This window comes from Chiloscyllium punctatum, chromosome 29 (genome assembly GCF_047496795.1).
Source record: "Chiloscyllium punctatum isolate Juve2018m chromosome 29, sChiPun1.3, whole genome shotgun sequence".
Taxonomy (NCBI): domain Eukaryota; kingdom Metazoa; phylum Chordata; class Chondrichthyes; order Orectolobiformes; family Hemiscylliidae; genus Chiloscyllium; species Chiloscyllium punctatum.
Genome location: NC_092767.1, coordinates 78,068,116 through 78,080,481, shown reverse-complemented (window position 1 = coordinate 78,080,481; position 12,366 = coordinate 78,068,116). Strand labels below are relative to the sequence as shown.

The 12,366-nt window shown below is 45.9% G+C and overlaps 1 protein-coding gene across 7 annotated transcripts in view; it reads left to right on the top strand.

The window, feature by feature from the left end:
• The window catches only part of LOC140454640 (BRD4-interacting chromatin-remodeling complex-associated protein-like), a 119,357-nt gene that overhangs the window by 93,313 nt on the left and 13,678 nt on the right, over window positions 1-12,366 (top strand). For 6 of the 7 annotated variants that reach the window (XM_072549549.1, XM_072549552.1, XM_072549547.1 and 3 more), the window contains 5 exons: window positions 2,576-3,367; window positions 6,794-7,037; window positions 7,749-7,891; window positions 10,533-10,661; window positions 11,824-11,885. In XM_072549549.1, coding sequence (XP_072405650.1) covers window positions 2,576-3,367; window positions 6,794-7,037; window positions 7,749-7,891; window positions 10,533-10,661; window positions 11,824-11,885 — 1,370 coding nt within the window. The remainder of the gene's footprint in view (window positions 1-2,575; window positions 3,368-6,793; window positions 7,038-7,748; window positions 7,892-10,532; window positions 10,662-11,823; window positions 11,886-12,366) is intronic. The other variant, XM_072549548.1, reaches the window with a different exon arrangement.

The window sequence follows — 12,366 nt, the reverse complement described above, 5'->3', positions numbered from 1 at the left end:
GAGCAATGCATCCTAATGAGTCTCTGACTTTTACTTCTGGTTTTGATGGTTTAAAACAGGCTCTCTCCAAGAAAGGCAGGATAGTGAGTTCTGAGCAAGTAGCAGCTTTCTCTGTTTCAGGTCTCCGATTTCTTGGGATTGGGGATAACTCTGAATTGTCACACGCACCAAGGCCATTTGTCAGTCTTGCCCCAGACTTCTGTTTAAATGTGCAGCCAGCAATTTTTGACTGAATCCCGTCAAAACTCGTATGTGTGCGTGGCCTGTAACAGACTGGTGTACCTCAACCTCTCCAAACGGGCTTCCTTTACTTGCCCTTCCTTCTGCCTCAAAGCTGCTGTTTACTGTTCCTTCTACCTTGTGTCTGTTTAACTTTTTTTTTCACATTTACTTGTGTCTAAGGAAGGTTCATGTTGTGTCATGTCAGTATCTGATTTTCATAATAGTACTGAGAGATCACTGCTTAGCCAGAGTCCACACCTCAGTCGTACAATACTGCAAGACAAAACAGTCAGTGTTACTTTCTGCCAGAGAATTTGCAGAGAGTGCAATCTCAGCAGGTGGGGTAACAGTTTAAGAGTTTAGAAGCTGCTGAAGAGATTTAACAGCATGGTTCCAGGCAGGGGAACTTCAGATACATGGTTGAATTTCAGAAACTGGAGTTGTTGTTCTTAGAGCAAAGACATAGTTGGAAGGTTTGACAGAAATGTCAGTATAGCTAGAATGAAGCTCCCCCTGCACTGTTACTATCTACCCCCATGCTGTCTCTGTCCTAGGAGTTTTTGGGGACAGTGTAGAAAGAGCTTTACTTTGTATCTAACCTTGCCCTGTCCAGGGATTATTTGATGGGGACATTATCAAGGGAGCTTTATTTTCAGTTTAAAAGAGTAGAGGAAGCTTTACTCTGTACCTAATCCTGTGTTATCCCTGTCTTGCAAGTGTTTGATGGGGGACAATGTAGAGAGAGCTTTACTCTATCTAACCCCGTGCTGCCCCTGTCCTGGGAGTGTTTGATGGGGGACAGTAGAAAGGGAGTTTTACTCTGTATCTGACCCCATGTTGCCCCTGTCCTGGCTGTGTGCTGATACTGGGTGCTTAAAATTGGACCTAATTTATTCCTGCATGACGTCATCCACCTTGATCAGCCTCTGAAAATTTACAGGGTTTTTTTGTTTTGGATGAGAAATTTGTTCTTAAACAAATTATCAGTTGAGATTATAGGTACTGCTTATGACTAAGTGGGTGTTACCGCGGATGACCGACTCAACATGGACGTATACTATAAACCGACTGACTCTGACACCTACCTAGATTACAACTCTTCCCACCCTGCCCCATGTAAAAACGCCATCCCATATTCCCAATTCCTTCGCCTTCGCCGCATCTGCTCCCAGGAGGACCAATTCCAATACCGGACAACCCAGATGGCCTCCTTCTTCAAAAACCGCAATTTCCCCCCTGACGTGGTTGACGATGCTCTCCACCGCATCTCCTCCACTCCCCGCTCCTCCGCCCTTGAAACCCGCCCTCCAATTGCCACCAGGACAGAACCCCACTGATCCTCACCCTACCACCCCACCAACCTCCAGATACATCGGATTATCCTTCGTCATTTCCGCCACCTCCAAACGGACCCCACCACCAAGGATATATTTCCCTCCCCACCCCTATCAGGGTTCCGGAAAGATCACTCCCTCCGCGACTCCCTTGTCAGATCCAACCCCCCACCAACCCAACCTCCACTCCCAGCACCTTCCCCTGCAACCGCAAAAAATGCAAAACTTGCGCCCATACCTTCCCTCCAAGGCCCCAAGGGATCCTTCAAAATCCATCAGAAATTCACCTGCACCTCCACACACATCATTTACTGCACCCGATGTGGCCTCCTATACATTGTGGACACAGGCCGCCTACTTGCGGAACATTTCAGAGAACACCTCTGGGACACCCGGACCAACCAACCCAACCGCCTCGTGGTTGAACACTTTAACTCCCCCTCCCACTCCGCCAAGGCCATGCAAGTCCTTGGCCTCCTCCATCGCCAGACCATGGCAACATGACGCCTGGATGAATGCAGATTTCTCCAGCTTCCTCATTTCCCCTCCCCCCACCTTGTCTCAGTCCCAATCCTCAGACTCAGCGCCGCCTCCTTGACCTGCAATCTTCTTCCCGACCTCTCCGGCCTATCACCCTCACCTTAACCTCCTTCCACCTGTCGCATTCCCAACGCCCCTTCCCCAAGTCCCTCCTCCCTACCTTTTATCTTAGCCTGCTTGGCACACCCTCCTCATTCCTGAAGAAGGGCCTATGCCTGAAATGTCGATTCTCCTTCTCCTTTGATGCTGCCTGACCTGCTGCGCTTTTCCAGCAACACATTTTTAAGCAAAAGTTAAATTTCAAATGACGACTGCTTTGGATCAAAATAGCAAGCTCTGTTTCTCCTATCAATTTCCTTCATCAAATTATTTTACCTTGAGAATGGACTAATAACCTAAATCCCAATGAAATCCTGCAGGGACCGAACGTAGGAGTATGGAAGTTTGCACCATTTTGTATTTTTGTTTGGTTCATTCAGCAGATGGCCACGGGACAGCAAAAGACAACCTTGCAGCAGCTCCCGGTTACTTCACAGTCACCTCTACCTCAAACGCCACAGAATGACAGCCAGCTCCATCTACAGATGCAGTCGCCACACCAAATGCAGTCTCCCCATCAGATGCAATCACCGCACCAGTCACGTCCACCCTCACAGCCTCAGCCTTTGTCGAGACCTCCCTCCCGCCCTCAGTCACGTCCGTCCTCTCAGCCCCAGGTGCTGTCCAGGCCACCGTCGGAGCCCCTTTCCCGCTCTTGCACGCCATCCCAGCTGCCCCTTCAGCCCCTGTATGTGATTCAGACCCAGGTCCAGTCATCCCCGCACGGTGCCCCCCAGGGGCAGCACCCGATGAGGCCTCCGTCACAGCCTCATGTGCAGGTTCAGTTCCAGAACCCCCCTCAGCCTGAACCCCAGCCCCAGTCTCAAGCCCAGCTGACATCTCCCACCCAGATACATCTTCAGGTCCAGCCCACCCCTCAGGTCCAGAGCCAGGCTGAGGTGCAGACCCCATCCCACCTCTTGCACCCGTCCACAGCTCCGAGCCAAGTCCCGAGCGAGCATCATCCAACGCAGTCTCAGTCACAGCACGTCCAGCTCCAGCTGCACTGCCAGTCCCAAGCGCAGGCCCCTCTGCAGCCCGTCTACCAGACGCTGCATCTCACAACGGAGCAGCAGAACCGGTTCCAGATGGTTACGAGCCAACTTCAATCCATGTCTTCGATTCCCAACCCCACCGACCAGCATAAACACATCATGGAGAAGCTGCAGCAGGTGAGTACTTTTTCCATTTTCCTTTCATCGGGAAGGTGTGGAGATGGGGTGTGGCTGAAGGCCTGCATTCCAAAGTGACTGGACCCACTGGGATTGAGACAAGTCGGGGAGGAGGTTTGGAAGACTGATTGATTTAATCTAGAAGGAGTGTTTGGGTTGTTGCTACACTTGGACCTTTGAAACTGCTGGGGAAGGTGAAGACTGAGGAAGGTGAGAAGCTTTATTTACATGGATCTGGTAAATCTAACTTGCACAGGAATGCAATTACATGGAGCCTCGTCAGAACAGATTTCTTCCTTTCCCACTCCACACTTCCTGAGTTGGTTTGCTTCCTCCCTTGATGATATTGACTGCCTATTGGGATAATGTTCTCTGGACACTGGTTCACCACCCCTCCTGAATTTCTCCTCCTCTCTCCTTTCCACTTCCCCTCCCAGCTTTGTTGAATGAGCACAGTAGGGTGAAATGAAGTAGACTCTTTGAAGCTTACAGCACGGAAACAGACCCTTCGGTCCAACTCGTCCACATCAACCAGGTGTCCCAAACTTAACTAGTCCCATATCCAGCATTTGTTCCGTATTCCTCAAAACCTTTTCTGTTAATACAACCATCCAGTTGCCTTTTAAATGTTGTAATTGTACCAGCCTCCACCACTACATGTGGCAGCTCATTCCATACACACACCACACTCTGCGTGAAAACATTGCCCCTTGGGTCCCTTTTAAATCTTTCCCCTCTCAACTTAAACCTATGCCCTTCAGTTTTGGATTCCCCTACAATGGGGGAAAGACTTTGGCTATTTATCTTATCTATTCCCCTCATGATTTTATAAATCTCTGTAAAGTCTCCCCTCAGTCTACAACGCTCCAGGAGCTGGGAAATGTGGATTGGACACAGTTATTTGAAGGGAAGTCCACATTTGAGATGTGGGAGGCTTTCAAAGAAACGTTAAAGATAGTGCAGGATAGGCATGTCCCGTTGAAGGCAAAGGATAGGAAGGGCAAGATTCATGAACAGTGGATGACAGGAGAAATTGTACGACTAGCCAAGAGGAAAAGGGAAGTGTACATAAGGTCTAGGCAGCTGAGAACAGAACGGGCCCTGGAGGAATATCGGAAGGGTAGGAAAAATCTTAAACAAGGAATCAAGCGGGCTAAAAGGGGTCATGAAATAGCTTTAGCTAGCAGAATTAAGGAAAATCCCAAAGCATTTTATTCTTATATAAGAAGCAAGCAAGAGTAAGGATTGGTCCACTAAAAGATAATGAAGGCAGGCTGTGTGCCGAACCTGAGAGAATGGGTGAGATTCTGAATGATTACTTTGCATCAGTGTTTACTGAGGAGAGTAACATAATGAATCTTGAGATTAGAGATAGAAGTTTGATTAGCCTGGATCACGTTGGCATAAGTAGGGAAGATGTGTTGGGTATGTTAGAGGTTATTAAGGTGGACAAATCCCCAGGACCGGATGGGATCTATCCCAGGTTGCTGAAGGAGGCGAGAGAGGAAATAGCTGGGGATCTGACATATATCTTAAATACAGGTGATGTGCCGGAGGATTGGGAGGTTGCTCATGTTGACCCCCCTGTACAAGAATTGTAATCGGGATATTCCAGGTAACTACAGACCAGTAAGGCTGACGTCGGTGGTGGGGAAGTTGCTGGAGAGGGTACTGAGAGATAGGATCTATTTATATTTGGAAAGGAATGAGCTTATTGGTGATGGGCAACATGGTTTTGTGCAGGGGAGATCGTACCTTACCAATTTGATCGAGTTCTTCGAGGAAGTGACCAAGTTGTTAGATGAAGGAAGGGCTGTTGATGTCATATACATGGACTTTAGTAAGGTGTTTGAGAAGGTTCCCCATTATAGACTGATGGAGAAAGTGAAGCCACATGGTGTGCAGGGTGTTCTAGCTAGGTGGATAAAGAACTGGTTGAGCAACAGGAGATAGAGAGTAGTAGTTGAAGGGAGTTTCTCGAAGTGGAGAAAGGTGACCAGTGGTGTTCCACTGGGGTCAGTATTGGGGCCATTGTTGTTTGTAATATACATAAATGATCTAGAAGAGGGCACTGTTGGTATGGTCAGCAAGTTTGCAGATGACATGAAGATTGGTGGAGTGGCAGAAAGCATAAGGGACTGTCAGAGAATACAGGAGGATATAGATAGACTGGAGAGTTGGGTGGAAAAGTGGCAGATGGCTTTCAATCCAGGCACTGTGAAGTGGTGCATTTAGGCAAGTCTAATTCTGGAGTGAATTATACAATGAATGGAAGAGCCTTGGGAAAAGTTGATGGGCAAAGAGATTGGGAGTGCAGGTCCATTGTATTCTGAAGGTTGCTGCACAGATGGATAGAGTGGTCAAGAAGGCATATAGTATGCTTGCCTTCATCGGATGGGGTATTGAGTATAAGAGCTGGTAAGTCATGTTAAAATTGTACAAGACATTGGTTCGGCTGCATTTGGAATACTGTGTACAGTTCTGGTCGCCACATTACCAAAAGGATGTGGACGCTGTGGAGGGTGCAGAGAAGGTTTACGAGGATGTTGCCTGGTATGGAAGGTAGCTATGAAGAGAGGTTGAGTAGGTTAGGTTTATTTTCATTAGAAAAAAGGAGATTGAGGGGGGGGACCCGAGTGAGGTTTACAAAACCTTCAAGGGTGTAGACAGGGTGGATAGAGACAAGCTTTTTCCCAGGGTGAAGGATTCAATAACAAGAGGTCATGCTTTCAAGGTGAGAAGTGGAAAGTTTAAGGGGGATACACACGGTAAGTACTTCACACAGAGGGTGGTGGGCATCTGGAACGTGTTGCCAGCAGAGGTGGTCGAGGCAGGCACGGTAGATTCATTTAAGGTGCGTCTGGACAGTTGTATGAGTAGGTGGGGAGCAAAGGGATACAGATGCTTAAGAATTGACCGACAGGTTTAGACAGTACATTTGGATCGGCTCAGGCTTGAAGGGCCTGTTCCTGGGTTGTAAATTTTCTTTGTTCTTTGTTCTCTATTCGACCTCTCCTAATAACTGAAACCCTCCAACCCTGACAACATCTTTGTAAATTTTTTTTGCTCCATTTCTATTAAGAAGGCTCCTGATTTTAACTAACATGGATCTAGGAGAAAGTGAGGACTGCAGATGCTGGAGAGTCAGAGTCAAAAAAGGTGGCATTGGAAAAGCACAGCAGGTCAGACAGCATCCAAGGAGCAGGAGAGTCCATGTTTTGCAAATAAGCCCTTCATTGTTCCTGATGAAGAGTTTATGTCTGAAATGTTGACTGTCTTGCTCCTCTGATCTGCCTGACCTGCTGTGCTTTTCCAGCACCACCCATTTCAACTGACTAACAAGGATCTGTTGGGCCATCTTGTCTGAGAGTCGATACAGACCAACGTCGGATCAGAGACATAACGTTCGTCTTTTTTTTTCAACAGATGCAGCATAACATAATTCTACAAGCCAAACAGTCTGCAGCGAACCAGACTGTGAGTGGGCTTGGCCCACTGAGCAATCAGGCACCCACCATGCTAATCAGCAGCCAGGTGCAGTCTCCCAGTGTGCCAGCTCAGGTACATACCACCTCAGCCAGTATGAAATCCCAGCCTCATGGGGGAGGTCAAGCAGCCCTAGCAACACTTCTTCAACAGACATCTGTCCTTGTGAAGACATCTTCAGCAGGTACAGCTACCAAATTCATTTAATTACAGTCATTCTCTACTGAGTACTGTCCTTTTTCCCCAATTCGCTGTCTGTGTTAATATTTACATTTTTATAGCACCTTTCACAACTTCTGGGTACTCCCAAAGATCTTTCAAGTCAGTGAAGGTTTTTTTGGCTTGTAGCCACTGTTGTAAAGTAAGAAACCTGGCAGCCAAATTACATACCGCAAGCTCCCACAAATAGCATTGAGGGGATGCGAAAATAACGTATTTTTTCAATGTGAAGAAGTAATATTGCTGAGGACACTGGTAGCTCGTCTGATGTTCACCAGATTTATGTTATGGGATCTTCTGCATCCACTTGAGGGGGGAAGGTGGGTAACTTTGGTTAATGTCCCATCCAGAAGTTGGCACCACCACCACCAATGCAACACTCCTTAGGTATTACACCGGGAGTGGCAAACCTGAGGAGTGGGATTTGAATCAACAACCATCTGACTTTTCCCTTGGTGTAAGCTGTGGCTTAGAACCCAAGAGAAGCAATGCTGAGTGTCACAAATGCAGGTTGTGCTTCCTGATGTTTCATTGTGTCACCTGGTAGAAAATTCTGTGAACACAGTAAACTGAAGTTGATGCTGCTCCGGTATTTAATGGTCCAATGAATTGCTTCATTAGTAGAGACAAGTTTACTCCTATACCTCATTAAACATAATCCTTCTCATTGTGTCAGGTACCACGACCACAACAAGGTCTCCAGACAGCAAAGTCATCTCGGGGGGAGTACCTGGAGGCACCTGCCACATCCAGCAGGGAGCAGCGGTCCCTATACAGATGAAACCTCTTGCACAGCACCAGATTCAACCAGCTCTGCAGGTAGCAATTGTAGCTTTCATATCTACTACAACAAACCTGTTTTCAACTTGCAACTTTTCCAATTGAGAAGTACCTAAATGGTTTGCTTGACAAATTCTCTTGGCATGGTGACAGGTGTGAGTGTGAACAGTAAATTATACTTTGCATTGGTTTGACCGTAGAGGATAGAAGTATACCTGGAGAAACTAAATAAGAAAATGGATAGGAAAAAGGAACTTGAGAAAAGTCCAGGGGAGTGGCACTGAGCAAATTGTTGGAGTTGTGGGCTCACAGGGACTTCGTCCTCGGATCATGAAAGAAATGCATTTAATTTGATTGTTTGTTTTACTTTCCAAATTTGCCAGATTCGAGGAACGTACTATTAGATTGTAGACCAGCAAACATAATGGCTTTATTCAAAAAGGAACAAAAACCAAAAGTAGGAAATTACAGGCCAGCTATTGCGACATCTGTCAAAGGGAAAATACCAGAAGCTGCTTTTAAGCACACTGTAGCAGGCCATTAGAAAACAATGAAGGTGGTCATGGCAGCATCAGCATGCTCTAGTGAAAGCAATATTTTGCTGAACCATTTTATTGGAATTACTTGATTTAAAAAAGATAAAGGAGTACAGGTAGATGTACTATATTTAGATTTCAGAAAGTATTTGATAAGGTGCTTCGTCAAAGAATATTGCAGGAAATCAAAGCTCAGGTAAAGGGAAACATATTTGTACAAGTAGAAAGTTGGCTGGCTAACATAAACCAAAGTGGGTATAAGGGGATCATTTTCTGGATGATAAGATGTGAACAGTGACCACAAGACACAGGAGCAGTAGGCCATTAACCCATCTGTCATCCAGTGAGATCACAGCTGATCTAATAATCCTCAACTCCCACTTTCCTGCCTTTTTGCCATTACCTTAATGATTAAAAATCTATCTCCACCTTGAATGCTTAATGATTGAGCCTGTACAGTTCTTTGTAGTAAAGAACTCCACAGATTCAGTGCTCCCTGAGAGAAGAAATTCCTCCACATCTAAGTGGTGGAGTAGAAGGACCAGTGCAGGGGTTTAACCTTTTCACAGTCTATTTGAATAACTTGGATGAAGGAACCAAAGCTATGGTTTCTAATTTGCCAATGACGTAATGATCAATTGGAAAATAAGTTGTGAAGAGATTAGGAAGCTACAAAGTGATACCCATCGTTTGAATGAGTGGACCAGAATCATAGAATCCCTACAGTGTGGAAGCAGGCCATTTGGTCCATCGAGTCCACACTGTTCCTCCGAACAGCATCCCACCAAGATTCACACCCCACCCCCACCACACCCTCTTCCTGTAACCGTGCATTTCCCATGGCTAAACCACTTAACCTGCACATTTTGGATTGTGGAAGGAAACAGGAGCACCGGGAGGAAGCCTGCACAGACACGGAGAAAATGTGCAAACTCCACACAGACAGTCACCTGAGTGTGGAATCGAACCTCGGTCCCTGGCGCTAAGGCAGCAGTGCTAAGATCTGGCAAATGAACTCAAATGTGAGAAACTCTGAAATGTCCATCTGGACATAAATAAAATAAAAATTACCTAAGTGGTGAGAGATTGCAGAGCTCTGATGTGCAGAAGGATCTGAATGTCATAGTGCATAAATCGTAAAACATTAATGTGCAGCTTCAGCATGTCGTTAGGAAAACTAATATTATAATTTATCCCAAGGGGTACTAAGTACAAAAATAGGAAGTTATGCTTCAGTTATTCACAGCAATAGTAAGTCCACATCTGCAGTACTGTGTGTAATAAAGGATCTAAATGCAGTGAAGGGAGTTCAGGAAATGGTTTACGAGACTAATGACTGGATTGGCCGTGCTGTCTTATAAGGATAGTTTGGACAGGCTAGATTTGAATCTGCTAGCATTTAGAAGAGAAAGAAGCAACTTGATCTAAACATGCAAGATCTTGAGTGGTCTTGACATTGTAAATGTGGAGCGGCACAGTGGCTTAGTGGTTAGCACTGCTGCCTCACAGCGCCAGAGACCCGGGTTCAATTCCCACCTCAGGTGACTTTCTGTGTGGAGTTTGCACATTCTCCCCGTGTCTGCGTGGGTTTCCTCCCACAGTCCAAAAATGTGCAGGTTAAGTGGATTGGTCAAGCTAAATTACCCATAGTGTTAGGTGAAGGGGTAAATGTAGGAGAATGGGTTGCGCTTCGGTGGGTCAGTGTGGACTTGTTGGGCCGAAGGGCCTGTTTCCACACTGTAAGTAAGTAATCTAACGATGTTTCCACTTGGGCGAATCTGGAACTAGGGATCAAAAATAACTTTAAAAATCAAGTATTGCCCATTTAAAGCAGAGATGAGACAAAATGTTTTCTGAGGTTCATGAGTCTTTTCTTCCACCAGAGAGTTCCAGAGTCTTTTAATATTTTTAAGGCAGTGGTAGATGGTTTCTCATTAAGCAAGAGTTGAAGCATTATCGGGATAGACAGGAACGCAGTTTAGATCAGCTGCAATCCTAGTAAATGCTGGAGTAGAATCAAGGGGGTGAATGACCCTCTCTCTATCTGTCTGTCTTTCTCACTCTCTCCCCCTCCATATTCCCCTGACTGTTCCTATAAACTGTGTTGACCTACTGATGGATTAATTGTTCTTGGCTTTTCACAGACTAAACCTGGAGTAATCAGTTCAATTTCTGGTCTGAATATGAACTTGACCAAAGGACCTATCCAAATCCAGCTTCTTGGTAAAGGACTAACACAGTTAATGCCAGCGACCTCTGTCCCAGCACATCAGGTACGTAGGAAGATCAGCAAAACAGCTGACTTAGCCTTTCCAACAGGAATGGGCAATTGCTTCTGACCATGCTTGTTCTCTTCAGCAGTAGATAGCAAGACCTTCTAGGATTGTGGTAAAGGCCATCCCTTTTTACATTATGGGCTATATCTCTTCTTGCTTCTTTCGTGCGATGTAGTCCACTGTGGCTCACCCAGCATTTGTTGTCCCTAATTGCCCTTGAGAAGGTGAGGAGTTGTTGTTTTGAACCAGTGCATCTCTGTGGTGTCAGTATGTAGATCCTGATCCAATGACCATGAAAGGAAAGTGATAAACAGGAGATCCCTGATTTATAAACATCTGGCTTATGAACACTAGCTCCATTTAAGGATATATTTTTACAAACCCGACATACGGAGTGTTTCCTGCACTTTCGGACGACTGCTTCACGTTGCCCCACATTGTGTCCTGACTTCCATGCAAGTTGACTCGGGAGCAAAACCTGTTCACAAGTCGTTTTGTGCACATTGCAAGGGGGCTACCTGTGGTTGTCAACCAGCATTGTGTGTGGGGAGCTTGGAGAGGAATCTGCAAGGGGTGGTGTTCCTATACATCTCCTTCATTTCCCCTTCTAAGTGACAGTGGGTGTGCGTTTGGAAGGTGCTGTCTGAGGAGCCTTAGGAAGTCGCTGCAGTGCACCTTGTAGATGGTACACACTGCTGCTACTGTGCGTTGGGTGGTAGAGGGAGGGGATATTGAAGGTGGTGGATAAGATGTCACTCAGGCAGGCTGCTTCAATCTGGAGGAGCTGAGTATTGCAAAGTGACCAAGTTCAATCAATCTCATACCTACCGTCCTGATAGCGACTTGATGCAAGGTGAATGGCATTATTTTAACCAAATTACAGCAAGCAGTTTCAATCAGTGTGTTCAAAAAGCAGACCCAGGTAAAAGGTAAGGAAAGCTTCCAGCAGTGTGAAGTGCTTTGGAACCCGATGGGTCTAAAGTCAGTGGTTCCTCCAGAGGACACATGAACAGCTCATGCTCTCTGAATTTGCTGCTTCTACTGACATCCAATATTTCCAGTTGATCTCCCTCATTTTTCCCACATCAGCTTTCCTTTGGTGTGATTATTGGAAATATATCTGTACTCAAGTGTTTCTTACTCCTGATATATTTCACAGATGGATAATAAATTGGGAGGATCGAAGGTGCCAGTGTCCCTGAAACCAACAAAGGAAGCTGTGTAAGTGACTCCTCCAATCCAAGAATTGTAGCTCATCTGCAGAAATCGCCAATTCCCTCTCCATCCCCTCTTTATTCTTCCATGGGGTATGGTCATCACAGACAGGGTCAGCATTTCTGGGTATTCCTAATTTCTCTTGAACTGCTAGACTGTGTCAGAGTCAACCAAATGGAACTTTAGATTTCCTTCTCTAAAGGGCATTGATGAACCAGATAGAATTTGACAGCAATCAATGATATTTGTCGTCATCATCATTACTGAGACTAGCTTTATATTCCAGGTTCATGAATCAAATTTAATTTCCACCAAATGGAACCTGTCACTGTGAAATATTGGATTGAGCCTCTGGATTATAGGATCATAGAATCCCTACAGTGTGAAAGCAGGCCTTTCAACCCATTTAGTCCACACTAACCCCCCATCCCCATCCCCACAATCCCCAAGAGCATCCCACCCATACACACCCCCCTACCCTATACCT